Source organism: Protopterus annectens, chromosome 14.part0, assembly GCF_019279795.1.
Source record: "Protopterus annectens isolate FY-2018-M chromosome 14.part0, PAN1.0, whole genome shotgun sequence".
Classification (NCBI taxonomy): domain Eukaryota; kingdom Metazoa; phylum Chordata; order Ceratodontiformes; family Protopteridae; genus Protopterus; species Protopterus annectens.
This window is the reverse complement of record NC_056748.1, coordinates 1,022,586,769-1,022,601,791: the sequence shown is the minus strand read 5'-3', so window position 1 is coordinate 1,022,601,791 and position 15,023 is coordinate 1,022,586,769. Positions and strand designations below refer to the sequence as shown.

The window sequence follows — 15,023 nt, the reverse complement described above, 5'->3', positions numbered from 1 at the left end:
TATACTAACTCCAGGATCTCACTACAGTGGGGAAAAGGACATATACCTTTGACTTGCCTTATTGTACTACTTGTCAGTGAAATGAATTTTAGGTGAAATGAGTTTTAGGTGAAATGAACTTTAGGTGATTTAGTCTCAGTGAACTGAGTTTAGGTGAAATGGGTTTTAGGCGAAGTGACACATACCCATATATATATATATATATATATATGTGTGTGTGTGTGTGTGTGTGTGTGTGTGTGTGTGTGTGTGTGTGTGTGTGTGTGTGTGTGTGTATTATATATATTTATAGCTATATATGTGCATAATATATGTGTGTATATATATATATATATATATATATATATATATATATATATATATATATATATATATATATATATATATATATATCCATACACATACACCTATATGGGTTTATGTTAGAAATTCGAGTTTTCAGAAATTCTAAATTCATATTGTCAAGATGATATGACTGAGTTAATGAAAACTCAGACTTCAAAAAGATAACAACAATTTACCTTTTTTTTCTGCATTTTTACTGGGTGTAAGCCACCCTGCACCCCCACACCTCCTGCATATTATAACTCCGAGATTGGACTATAGTGGGGAAAGGGGTAAATTCCTCAGTCCGCACTGTACTGTGATCTCCATTCAAAAGCTTCAAGATCTCAGAAACTTGATCATATCATCTTGGCAATATGAATTTTGAGCTTCTGAAAACTCGCACTTCTGATAGTGTGAGAGTGACCCATATATATATATATATATATATATATATATATATATATATATATATATATATATATATATATATATATATGGATACAGTTTTAAAGCACTCAGAGTAATTCACAACTGCCTGTAATATCCATGCTGTCCATTTGTGATGAATTCATTTGCAGTAAACTCGGTGAGTGCTTACAATCTCTGGTATAAATTCTCCTCATGCTAAATTCCTTCAGCCAGTAAGAAACACAGACATCACAACCCTACTTAACATATCTGAACTTACAATGCTTTATTCCAGAACTTTAACCTCCAGTATTTTTTTTCCCCTTTGTGACTCAGGATTATTGGTTGTCCCTACTGTACAAACGCCTTGTTGGGCCAAAAGTCCTCACAGTGCATGTTGCAGGCCTCCAACGAAAGTCAAGGCCAGGACGTATTATTCGAGACAAGCTACGAATTTATGCCCACTGCACAAACTACAACAGGTAAGTCAGAGCTATCTTATATGAATCTGTAGAGATTTCCTTGTTACAAGAGCACAGTAACACGGATGCAATGACAACAGATAGTTTGCAATCTAAAATGATGGTAAAGCATCTGCCCATAGTGTTATAATATAATCATATGTCACTCTCAACATCCTTCATAACTGAAGCAAATCTCATTTAACACAAATGTCACTGGCACTGGACAGAAAGAAGCATTTCAGAAAATTCAAAACAGTTATGATTTTTATCACACAAAAAGTATTGGGGAAATCCATTGTTGTAAACTCATATGTTTAGCTGAACGTTTACAAAAAGGATGCATTAATTTATGCATTCAGGCAATGGGTATCATTGCAGCATATGTGCAAATAAGTATATGTTTTGGTTGTGTGAGTTTTTTCTTTTTTGTAATTCTTTCATTTTGTAAAATGCAGAACTAGAATAAGAATTTTTCCAACACAGTGAGCATTATTTTATTTAGAATAAATGGGTATTTTGACATTATGTTCTTTTTAATATTTGACATCATTACATGGTCAATAAAATGAAGTACACAATGAATATTGCACTGCATTTTACTGAAACTGGAATAATCAATCTGTTTTAATTCTCCCCATGTTTAGCCAAATGGTCAGTTAGCACTCCAAACAGTTGAGGTTTCTCTTTACTACAAACAGTGTGTAATTTCAGATTTAGTATTTGTAGGTATAAAAAATGGAGACTTGAAACCCAAAAACATGGTGAAAAGAAGTAGTGCTTCTATCTTAAGTACAGATCATAATTAGAATGTGATATAATAATGGAAATTATATATTATATATACCTATATATGGATTCACTTCTGAATCTTGAAATACTGAAATATTGAAGTTCAGTATCTCGAGACTAGAATAGAGAATGTCTATAAAAATGAAAAACCAAAACACAGACTTTCAAAATATCAAAAATAAAAAAACACAAATAAAGACACAACCTACCCCTGACATAAAAACACAAAAACAAAAATCAAAAGCACAAAACACTACTATATGTTTAAGCAGGTGTGCAAGCCCCCTGCACCCACTATGTGAGGCACTGCTCCCCCCACACCCCCGCTACTTATGTATACCAACTCCAAGGTCACACTAACACGTAAAAACAACAAACCTACTATTATGCACCCTACACTCTCATTGCACACTGTCACACTTATCCCACTAAAAACATACACTGTACATGTACAAAAATCACCACTTTCAAGACTTACACACACACAAATACACACACACACACACACACACACACACACACACACACACACACACACACACACACACACACACACTTACCTACCCTAAGCTACTCCTAAAACTCCCCCAAAAACCTAAACAAACCATATTTCTAGCCAATACCCTTACAAACTATAAACCTACCTGAATCTCCAAACATAAGCAGACATTGGCCAACATCTTTACTACCTAGAAACCAATAAACCTTAAAGTGACAGCATACAACAAAGAAGAGACCTTACCACACCTACAGCAGATTAGGCAATGTAAGTTTTGAACAGCTGCACTTTCGCTATTCTGGTCTCAAGATATTGAACTTCAATATTTCAATATTTCAAGATTCACTTCTGAATCTTGAAATACTGAAATATTGAAGTTCAGCATTTCAAGACCAGAATAGTGAATGTCCACATAAATGAAAAAAAAAATAAAATACCGACTTTCAAAATATCGAAAATAAACACAAATAAAGTCCCAACCCTCCCCCAACATAAAAACACAAAGACAAAAAAACAAAAAAGAATCACACACACAATGGAATTCTATCCCACAGATAATTAGATCCATAACAAATTATCCTTCCTTTAAGCACCTTCTAAAAGGCCATCCATTCTTACTCCTGGTTCTTGTCATGCTCCACACCTGGCAGAACCAAACCCTTCACTATCACCATTACCCTACAATTTCTACCATTCCCTGATTCCCCTTTGGCTCTTGTAACCTCTCTCCCATTCCTAGCATAACATCTAAAAACAAAAATGTGATTTCAGGAATTTTACTGCAATATATACATTTAATCTTAATTTGTAATTGTTTTTTCTTCTTATGTATTCTACTTTAGTACGTACTTTGTCATTTTTTTTTTCTTTGCGGAGTCTGCATGTCCTCCCTGTGTTAACATAGGTTTTCTGGGTGCTCCAGTGTCCTCCTGAGTTCCAAAGACATGCAGTATGTGGACTTCAGTCTGTCCATATAAGACGTGCTGGAAACCCTGAATTTTCTTAGTTTGAAATCTCTTAGGTGTCTCAAGTTGTTGCAGGTATCTGGTGTGGTACATTCCAAAGGAAGCATTATATTCAGTAATAGGCCTGATGAGGGATGCGTACAGTGGAGTTATAACCTCTTGCTCTTCAGGGGATGAATTTGCTAATCAAGTGAGTGATGTAGAATGCCTTCCTTACCACAGTAGATACATGGTGGTCAAAGTTGAGGTCACAGTGAACTTGTGTCCCCTGATATCTCACTACTGAATTGGTACTTAGGATATTATCGTTTATTTTATAATCAGCAGGGACATTGTTTTTACTGAAGAGAATGAGGATCCATTTTTCAGCATTTAGTTTAAGACCATGGCTTTGGCACTCATCATTGATCTGTGTAAGCCCCTTTTGAAGTATGCTGACATCTCTAGGGGATTCAATAATGGCACCTAATTTGCAGTCATCCACAAACTTGGTTAGCCCCAACCCCTCCGTTTTGGTCTGGACGTCTGAGAAGTATATGCCAAACGAAAGGGGGCCCAGCACTGAACTTGTAGGACCCCACTGGTGACGGGTCTGCTGGTAGAGGTAAAATCTTCCACTTTGACTGAGTGTTGTTGATCTGTAAGCCAGTTTGCAATCCACCTAACAACACAGGGGTTGATATTCAACTAGGTTAGTTTGTCAATGATGCCTGAATGTGGGATAGTGTTGAAGGCCTTGGCCAAGTCAAGATAGGTTGTTTGCATGGCTTTGCCCTTGTCTATGGCTCTGGCCACATTCTTGAAGAAGTCCACCAGATTTAGCAGGCATGACCTGCCCTTGACAAAACTGAACTGGGATGGATCAAGGATTTGGAGGTCACCTATATCCTTATTTATGAGGTCCATGATGATTCATTCCATTACCTTACAAATGAGGCTGGTTGAACTTATGAGTCTACAGTTGCCTGGGTGTTTTGCTGAGCTGACCTTATGGACGGGGATAACAGTTGCTGTTTTTCACTCAGTGGGGACAAAGCCAGTATTCAGGTTGTGGTTAAATAGAGTACCTAATGAAGTAGATAGCTCTTGTTTTAGAACATTAAAAATGCAGCCCAGTATGCCATCTCTTTCCATGGAGGCTGTGTTCTTACCCTTGAAGAGAGCATTGATGTCTTGCTCTTTGGAGCTACAGTGAGGAAGAGATGATGAAGACGTAGTTTGTGGCATATTTGGAGGGAGATGGGGGAGTGACATTTTCTCTAAACCTGTCTGCTAGAAGATTTGCAATATCAGCAGGGTCAATATGTGTGATACAATCCAGAATTAATTTAGTACACATCTAAGTCCTACCTTTTAGGCTGTGAGTGTAACTGAAGGAAGCTTATGGTTATCCTTGGCTAAAGTTGTTACATTTTTTTCACAGTTGCTCTTTGAAGATTTTACAAGTTGTCTTATTTGCTTGTTTAGGCTGAGGAGGGTGCTCTTCCAGTTCTGGGATTTGTGATCTCCCTTGTGTATTTTTAGGCAATAGCTTCTTTCAATTATTGTATAATTTATTAGTAATAGAAGTCCAACGGGATGGTTTGTTTTTTCTTGAAGGTCTTGCTTTAATCTTATCTGACACTGCTGTGTCTGTACATTTGTGTAAATGTTTATAGAGAGTGTGAACCTTAGTATAGCCATCAGTGCCATCTGTGGAAACTGGAGCTTGGATGTTGATTATACCTTCCCTTAGGAAGTTAGGAGAGTATAGTTAGCTTTGGTGAAGTTTTTTTTTAGCCTGACTTCTTCTTTGTGAAGTTCTGGTGCTATTGCTACTTCAAAAATGACTGATTTGCGCTCAGATTTTACCAGTGCGGGCCCTACACTTGAGTCATTGCATTGGTCCCTCATATTGGTGGGGACCAGGTCTAGAATATTGGAGCCCCTTGTGGGGTGGTGCACTGTTTGTTCCAGTGCATTTGACAAAGTCCAGGAACTTTCGCACGAGTGAGTTTGCGCTCATATAAGTTTCTCAATTAATGGAAGGATAGTTGAAGTCACTCAATTGTAGGCTGTTAGGTTGTACCTTAATTGTCCCAAGTAGGTTAAATCAGCTGTGAGGGCATCTTGGTTCATGGAAGGGGACCTGTAACTGATGATGACCTGAAGGGGGTTCTTACCCATAGTAATTTGGACTTGGAGTAGCTCCATAGAGTTTTCTTGTCTAACCAGTCATAATGATACTCCATCTCCTTTGGTTCAAACACCTTCAATTTGCAGTCTGAAAGTGTGGAAGACATTGCAATCTTGCAAGGCTGGGGTATTTTCTGCAGCCTTGATCCAGGTTTCTGTGACTGCACAGATGTCAACATCTTCCAGGGAGAGGAGTGCTTCCAGAGAGTGCAGTTTCTGATTTAAACTCCTAGTGTTCAGCAGCATGACCCTTATTTTCTTTGTGTTTGATATTTTCATGTTGGAAATGTTGGTGTTGTGACTTTGCCTAAAAAGGCATTATGTGGGAGGCAAATGCCTTAGCCAGCAACAGAAAGCCTAGAGGTGCCAAGTGAAGACCATCTCTGGTATAGCAGTGTGGTCTGTCCACCATGTCATCCCAGGATGACAGGAACTGCATCCCTTTAGAATGACACCAGAAACTAAGCCAATTATTGAAGTCAATTATTTTTTTTATATTGTGGTATCATCCTAGGCAAGGGTAAAATGCTCCTCAAAGGTGTAGATATGTCCACCTGGGACAAATATTGAGAGAGCCCAATCATGTTTTTCTTCATATATTCCAGAGAGGAACATCTCAAGTCATTTACACCGACATGAACTATGATGGAGTCATAACATTGCTTGTTGTTGAGTGACTTGAGTGCATGTGTGATCTAGTGAATCCTTGCACCAGAGAGGCAGCGTAACTTTCTCCTTTTTCAACCTGGTGAGTGGGCCGTCTGTAGATCTCACTATATAGAGTCACCTATAAACAAAACATTTGGAATGGTAGTGCATTGCTTTAAGGGCTTATTTGGTGAGACACATGTGCTAGGGTTTTTGTGTATATTGGGTGCTTTGTATGTTATATGTAGCATGTTTGTGTTTTGGATGTCTCTGGTGTTTAGGTAGGTTTCTGGAGAGTACCTCTGCACATGAAGGTTTATGTGTTGGGTGCATATTGCCAATAGAAGTCAAGGTGAGTAAGCTGACAATCTGTTTAGTGTTGCTGTTCTGAGTGCAAGAGAGCAGTGATTCCAGATTCTTAGTGTAAGAGCATCTCTCACAAATTTTACTTGAGTGATTTAAGAATAAAGGGTTGTCAGTGTACACGAGGTAGTTGCTACACTGCCTGAAAAAAAAAACATATCCACCAGGCTGGCAGGAGAAATTGAGGGAAACTGATGGTCCATAATGTAAGGTTTGAACCTGGTATCTCAGCAGATAAGGAGAAAAAGAGGGGGTATCAGGCAGAGAGCTATTTTAGGGTGACTAACCTATGGGGTATACAGTAGAAGGTCTATAAAACAGGGGATCAATAGGGTCTGATGTTGATAGGTAATCGTTGTGGGTGGTTCACTGAACAGCTGAGAGCTTTTCAAGAAAATAAGTATGACTTCTACAATTTATACAAATAAAGCATCAATTCTACAATTTATACAAATAAAGCATCACTTCTACAATTTATACAAAAAAGCATCAATTCTACAATTTATATAAATAAAATGACTTCTCCAATTTATATAAATAAAGCATCACTTTTACAATTTATACAAATTAAACATCACTTCTACAGTCTTTACAAATAAAGCATTTCTATAGTTTATACAAATAAAGCATCACTTCTTCAATTTATGCAAATAAAGCATCACTTCTACAGTTTATACAAACAAAGCATCATTTCTATAGTTTATACAAATAAAACATTACTTCTACAATTTATATACATAAAGCATGACTTGTATAGTTTATACAAACAAAGCATTATTTCTATAGTTTATACAAATTAAGCATCACTTCTATAGTTTAAACAAATAAAACATTACTTCTACAATTTATACAGATAAAGCATCATTACTTTTATAGTTTATACAAATAAACCATTACTTCTGTGGTTTATACAAGTAAATTATTTCTACAGTTTACACAAATAAAGCATGACTTCAATGTCTTATACAAGTAAAGCATGACTTCTGTGGTTTATGCAAGTAAAGTATTACTTGCATGGTTTATACAGGTAAAGCATTACTTCTGTAGTGTAAACAAGTTGCCATTTCTATATCAGATCTGCCTTCCGAGAGACTTACATATTTGGAAGTTAATTAGAAGTTGAGTTCTCTACTTTCTAGTAATGAGCTCCTTTTCCATAGCTTCCATGTCCCAGTGATATCTGTTTTGTGTGTATGGAGTATTGTCTCATTATATCATTGTATCATGGCAGTCTCAATGGCTCAACAGGTTAGCATAGTTGCATTTGTTGCAGAAGACTGTGAGTTCTTTTTCCCCACTAGATGGTTGGATTAATTTACCATTACTGACACAGCAATGTAGTATGAGGAGGTGTGTCCTTCAGATGAGACATTAAACAAATCTGCAGGAGCTGGTGGTAGCTCACTTGGCTGTAAAAGATAACATTGCACTTATCAAGAACAGAAGGGGGAGTTTCCCAGTGCCCCCTTTGGTATGTACCTCACAAGACATCTACAACAACTGGAAAGACCGCAAAAATACCTCACAAAGAGGATTACTGGTCTCAAACAGATGCCTTACGCAGACCGACTCAAAAAACTCCAGGTTTACTCCGTCGCATATCGCCTACTCGGAGGCGGTCTCTGCCTAACATATAAAGCTATGTCAAACCCAGAGCTGTTGGACATGCTCCACTTAAAGAAATCCCAATCCCTCCGAGCTACATGCTCTAGGGACCTAAACCTTGACACCACAATAAACAGAAAATGCTGGAGAAATAGGTTCCTGTCCCAGAGACTTCCCATACTCTGGAACAAACTATCTATCTTTGTCCAACAGAGCCCCTCACTAGCACTCTTCAAGAAAAATCTTGATGATTGGATGGGTAATAGGAAAGTCACCCTGGGGATCACTTCTGTGGTTCTGCTTGACATGGGCACAGGAAAATAATTTTCTTGAGTGGCGAAAGCCAGGGTACCTTTTTGACTAGGCTTGTATAGGCCCTAGGGCCAATAGCCTAGTACCTACCTATGAACCTATGAATCTGGCCAAAGTTCCCCTAGTTAAAGTGAATGCCACCTCAAGTCACCTGTGAAAAGAGGCCATTGCACTAATCTAGTCAACAAAATGTAAGCAAAATAAAAAAAAAATACATTTACAGTGTAATCTATTAGCTATGACCTAACAAAATTCTAAATGACTAAGAGCACATGTATTAAACAAGATATGCATTATGTTTAACTGTCCTAGATATTACAAAGCATAGCTGAAAACTCCTGAAGACGATTGCCTGAAAAGTGTCATGCAACCATGCATTACATATTTATCATAATATAATTATATGTGCCACATCTTAACAACTTTCACAATTTATGCAGTGCTCATTACAAATCTATGAAATGAAGATGCTCACAACACTAATCCATGAAATTAGAAAATAGTGTCTCCAAAAAGTACAGTCTTGCAATATATAAAAAATTATTTTTAGCAGTTAACTTACTTAAAAATATATTAAAAGAGGATAGTCAGAGGTTGCACACTTTTGAAGGGGAGTCATGGCTAAACGTGATGTAAACTGTGTTTTGTGAGCAACAAAAATAACTGAGAATTACTCTATGTAGCTGCACAAAGAATGGGCATTATGTTTGTAATCACAAACTAAGGAAAATGCTGCATTAAGGTGTCAGCTCATATGCTGAAATGTAATAGCATTCATTTGCTGAAATGTAATAGACAGCTCCTTCTGTGTTACGCTAAGCACAAAACATAACTTTGCCAGTGATGAGCTGATACTTTATATAGAAGTGTGATGTTCAGAAATAGATGCAATGCTCATACATACAATTAATGTCCAGGTATGGATGTGATGCTTATAAATAGATATATTATTCAGGTATGCTTACAAACAACTTATCTCTGTCCTCAATAACCTATCCTTCTCTCAGTCAGTCACCAACTGGTTTCAGAGTTACCTGTCTGACCGCCAACAATCCATTGTATGGCAGAATGACATATCTCCCCAACTACCTGTCTCCACAGGTGTTCCCCAAGGATCCATCCTTGGACCCCTACTCTTCTCTGTTTTCACCAATAATCTAGCCTCTGCCACCAAACATGGCACATCCATACAATACGCAGATGACTCAACCATCATCTGCTCAGCCCAGTCTGTACCCAAAATGCAAAAAGTCACACAGGAAGCCTTTTCCTCTGTTGAAACTTGGTTATCCGATGCCCAATTAATACTCAACCCAAACAAAACTAAACTACTCATCTTCCAACCCACCAAACATTCTCAAAACAGCTCTCACTTTAACATCACAGCAAAAGACAACACCACTATATACCCAACTGAACACACCAAATTGCTAGGAGTGGAAATAGACAATAAACTAAAATTTGACATTCACATATCCATGACCATAAAAAAAGTCCACAAAACACTAGGAGCGTTATACAGAAATAAGCAACTTCTCACCAAAGCAGCAAATATTTCAATAGCAAATTCCCACCTTATCTCCACCCTACTTTATGCCTCTCCAATATATACCAACTAAAGGCAATGCGATCTAAACAAGCTAGAGACCTGCCACAACAAAATCGCCAAATTCACCACAGGGGCATCCTACCGTAGTCACCACTGTCTCTCACTTGCTGAATTGGGCTGGCTTGAACTCCCTCACCTCCTTCAATGGTATCAACTCTCACTCGCCCACAAACTAGTAAACCATCCACTAAATGTCCCATCCCTCCAGAATCTACTGCAACCCCATCGCACCACCAGACCACTAAGATCCAGCAACAAAAATCACTTGCAGATCACTAAAGCCAATAACTCTGCTGGTGAAGCACTATTCTCTTGCACCATAGCCAAATTATGGAACTCCCTCCCACCCACAATTACCTCCATACCATCATGCACCCACTTCAGAACTTTACTAAAAGCGCACCTAAAAACATGCTGGCTATGCCCTTGCAACTCTAATATCATCCACCCCATCCAACCACTACCTTTCTTTCCACTCCACTAACTACCTTGATTATAGCAAGCTTAGATGCTCATAAGCCTAGTACTTATTATACAGCAGGAACTTCTTATTGTAACATTTGTTAATGTCTGTTATGTACTTTACAGATAAATTTTCTAGTTGTCTACTGATGTACTATGTTCTTCATCTGTAAATATGTTGTAAGTAATTGCTATGTTAAATTGTTAATCACTATGTAATCCAATGTAACTACTGTCTGTTTATTTTAACTGTGGAGCTTTTCTCCCCGGGCCTCCACTGAAAATGAACCTATGTCCAGTCGGACACTCCCGGTCAACAAATATAAATAAATAAACAAATAAATAAATGCTTGCAGAGTTTGCATAATGATGCTATATACAAGTACAGATGCAGTGTTGTGATGTACATGAATCAATGGGGTCTATACTGAATATTCGAACACTCAAAATTTCGAGTGTCATATGGTCGACACCATATGATTGGATTTTTTTAATGTTTGAACGTTGTCACAGAGATCTCTGTACAGTGCAGAATGAGAAGATTTCCCTTTTCTGCACTGTAATGCGATCTCAGAGTTGGTATATTTAAAGAGCGGGTGGTGTGGGGGGGGTGCAGGGGGTTTGACCCCCTACTTAAAACATTCAGGTGGGTGTTCTGTTTAGTTTTTTTTTATTAGATATTCGAACTTATGAAAATTCGATCATATAGTGTCGACCGTATGACAGTCAAACTTTCAAAAGTTCGATTATCTAATATAGACGCGAATAGATGCAGTGATGAAAAATAGGTATGAAGTACATGCAGGAGTGTTGTTTAAATATATGTGTGTAATGTCAAGGTATAAATAAAATAGTTACACATAGATGTGATGTGCAGGAATGCATGCATGGCTTATGCAAAGGTGTTACATACAAGTACAAATGCAGTGTTGTGATGTACATGTATCAGTGCAGTGCTGAAACACAGACATGATATACATCCACAAATGCAATGCTTATACATAGGTGAGACATCCGTGTATTTACTGCAATACTGCCATGTAAGTGTGATGTTCAGATATAGCTATATTGCCCTTACATATACTTGGTGTCATATACAGAAATGCACTGATCACATGTAAGGGTAGTGTCAATGTATAAACGCATAGTTCCTGCATAGGTGCGATATTCAAGTACGCATACAATGCTGCTCCTTAGGCAAGGTGTCCAGTTTTCTAGAACTATTGTCCTTCAGATTTTAGTACTGCATGCTGATGTGTGGGTAAGGTAACTGAATACTCCAATAGAGGTTTGAGTGGTGCATAGAGATATGTGGGCAAGAGAATTGTCTTTCAGGTTTGGATGATACATACTGATTATGGATCTTTGGATAAGGGAATTCCTTAACAGGTTTCGGTGGTACATAAAACATAGTGCCCTGCCAGTCTGAGTGGTATGTATATTATAAGGTGAATTTCCCTGCCTGTTTGAATGATACCAACATATGTCTGTGTGGTGTTTGTATATATTATAAGGCAATTGCACCTTAGGATTGGGAGATACAGTTAGATCTGTAGCAAGGTACTGCTATGGGGGCCTCTTTTGCCCCCATATATGCAGACCTGTTTATGGCTTACGTGGAGGAACAACTGATCTATGATAGCAATCATAATATTTTTATGAATGAATTAGACATTTGGCGGAGATATCTTGATGACTGTTGGTTGGTGTGGAAAGCGGATGAGGCATTTTTATTTGAATTCATGGAATATCTGAATTGTAACAAGTGGAGTGTTGAATTTAAGTTAACTTTTGATAGATGGGAAATCACTTTCCTGGATGTGCTAATTAAGAGAACTGAGTCAGACACTTTGGAAAGTGAGGTATTTATGAAGTTTCCTCAGTTCAACACCCTACTTCATGCCACGAGCTTCCACCCACAACATGTCATCAGGAATGTCCCCAAATCACAATTTCTTCATATTAGGAGAATTTGTTATGATTCCTCCACGCATGTCCATCATCGCCAGGAGTTAACAGCTAGATTTAAGAGCAGGGGATATCAAGTAAGTGACATCACTAGAGCCAGCCGGTTTGCTAATCAACAAGATAGGATACAGTTGCTATCATATCATACTAAGCCAACAGATCAATCTCAGAAGCTTAGATTAATCACCACTTATGGCAGGAACACTAGGAGCTTTATGAATATTATTCAGAGACATTGGTATGTATTACAGCCAGACAACTCATTGAATAGATACATCAAATATCGGTGTTCTTACTCTTTTCGTAAGGGGAGGTCATTGGGATCTTTATTTAGTCATTACAAAAGGATGTTTAATCATCCCTCCAATCCCCCATTTCAAATAATGATAACTGGGCAACCATTGTTTGGTTGCCATCCATGTGGGCATTGTTTATATTGCCCAAGGGTGCTCAAGTCAAACAGTTTTACCAGCCACAATTCTCCACGTGTTTATGATGTTTCTTTTTTTGCTAATTGCAGTTCCAGTTAGGTTATTTATTTAGCCCAGTGTAGCTGTCGGGCATTTTATGTGGGACAGACTTCCCGGCCCTTTAAATTAAGGGTCGGGGAACATCTAAGTGATATAAAAAATAAAAAAGTTTCAAGTTCTCTATACAAACATATACTCAAACATCCCACTGGGGCTTTCAGCTTGATGGTTATTGATCTTATCAAGTTTAAGAATTCAGATGTCCATACATTGCATGAGTTATTAACCAATAAAGAAAAAATGTAGATTGTTAAATTGGGAGCCTTATTTTCACCAGGGTTGAATGAACAATTTTAACTATTGGCAAATAGTTCAATATTTATAGATTTTTTTCACTGTACTTTTGTCATATATAGTCATTTTGTTATATATTAATTATTTAAATATATTTTTTGTAATACAGTTATGTAATATATTTTCATCCATTAGAGGGCGTTGCAGTATTGGGTATAAATTAATGTGTTTAAATAGTGTCTTCCATGTATTACTTTTGCAGTGTGGTCACTGAGAAAGGCGCTTGCCGAAACGGGTATGACCCCACTGGGGTATTTTTCTATGGAGGAATGAAGAAATAAACACATTTTGGGCTATACTAGAGTGCTGGCATCTTTTGTTGTTTTTAGGTATATTTTGCTCAAATGAAGTACAGTGACTAGGACAAAAGTGCTAAACATGAAAGTGTATATTTTAAAGCTCGAGTGGTTGACTGTCCAATCCTGATTTGGTGATTTACTGTTTTTTATGGTGGTGTTGATTTTTTTACAGGCTTAAAATGTTAGCCGATTTCCAGGCATACAGTAGGAGCCTATTCCAAATTTAGAGGACATAGTTAGTCACAAGCAATTTTCTTTGTTCTGTTTTATACTTTGCAATACAGTCAATAATTCGTGTTCTTGTGTTTATGTGATGTTTCCCAACATATATGGCAAGACATAAAAGCTCCCTCAATTCCTCATTATTAAAAGCTTTATAAGCTTATAAAATAATATGTTTAGATTAGTGATAATGTAAAGAAAACAAATCAAGTTGTTTACAACAATTTTGATTCTGATTCTTTTAGTGAATTTTCAGTGAATCCTCTAAAGCCATTTAAGCTAACCATTAGTATAGCTACAGAAAGGACTATGGTATTCTATTTAATGTCTTATATATTTTTATACAAATACTTTGACAGGGCTAGCCACCATTGTATGAAAATTGGTTCTAGATGGTTGTCACTGTTGAAGTGACACTCAACCCCATGTGCAAAAATTAGAAAAGGGATTGTAGATGGATGGATATTCTTTATTACAAAGTAACCATGCAGATGACATCTCTTTTGGTGATATCCTTAATAGAACATTAACTTCACATGTTGTCAGTTCACAACAATATCTACATATCTAGAAAATGACAAATTGTAGATAATATCCCTAAATCCTTGTATTCCCCCATTTCACAATTGTTGAAGCCTGTAAATAAATAGGTGTATAAATAGGGGGTTTCTTAAAGTATCAAATACCATACTACATTGCCCAGTCTGAAATTTTCATGAAATAATTATTCATTACTTCATAATCCTTATCACTAAAACTTAATAAAGTCCACTTTACAGTCATCTGATTATTTATTCAACCAAAATGAATTATGTTTTGGGATACTTGGAAAGACTGGGTTAAGCAAAAGATGCTCCAGGACAGCTATCTGTGGCACTCCACACCTTAGTTTTGATGTGCCCAACTTAGAACCTCAAACAATAACAGATTGTTTTCTCCCTGCTTACCACTTCCACATCTTTGTGGAACTGTATATTCTGGAGCTGTAACTGAGCAAAGAAAATAAGACACCTGTGCAAGTACAATAAAAATAAATGCATTTTTACTGTAATTTTCTTCATTTCTTGGATTGTTTAATACAATA

At 37.2% G+C, this 15,023-nt stretch overlaps 1 protein-coding gene across 1 annotated transcript in view; it reads left to right on the top strand.

Moving 5' to 3' along the window:
* The window catches only part of HPSE2 (heparanase 2 (inactive)), a 2,291,060-nt gene that overhangs the window by 2,187,896 nt on the left and 88,141 nt on the right, over positions 1-15,023 (top strand). Inside the window, exon 10 of the mRNA XM_044056830.1 lies at positions 1,072-1,217. Coding sequence (XP_043912765.1) covers positions 1,072-1,217 — 146 coding nt within the window. The remainder of the gene's footprint in view (positions 1-1,071; positions 1,218-15,023) is intronic.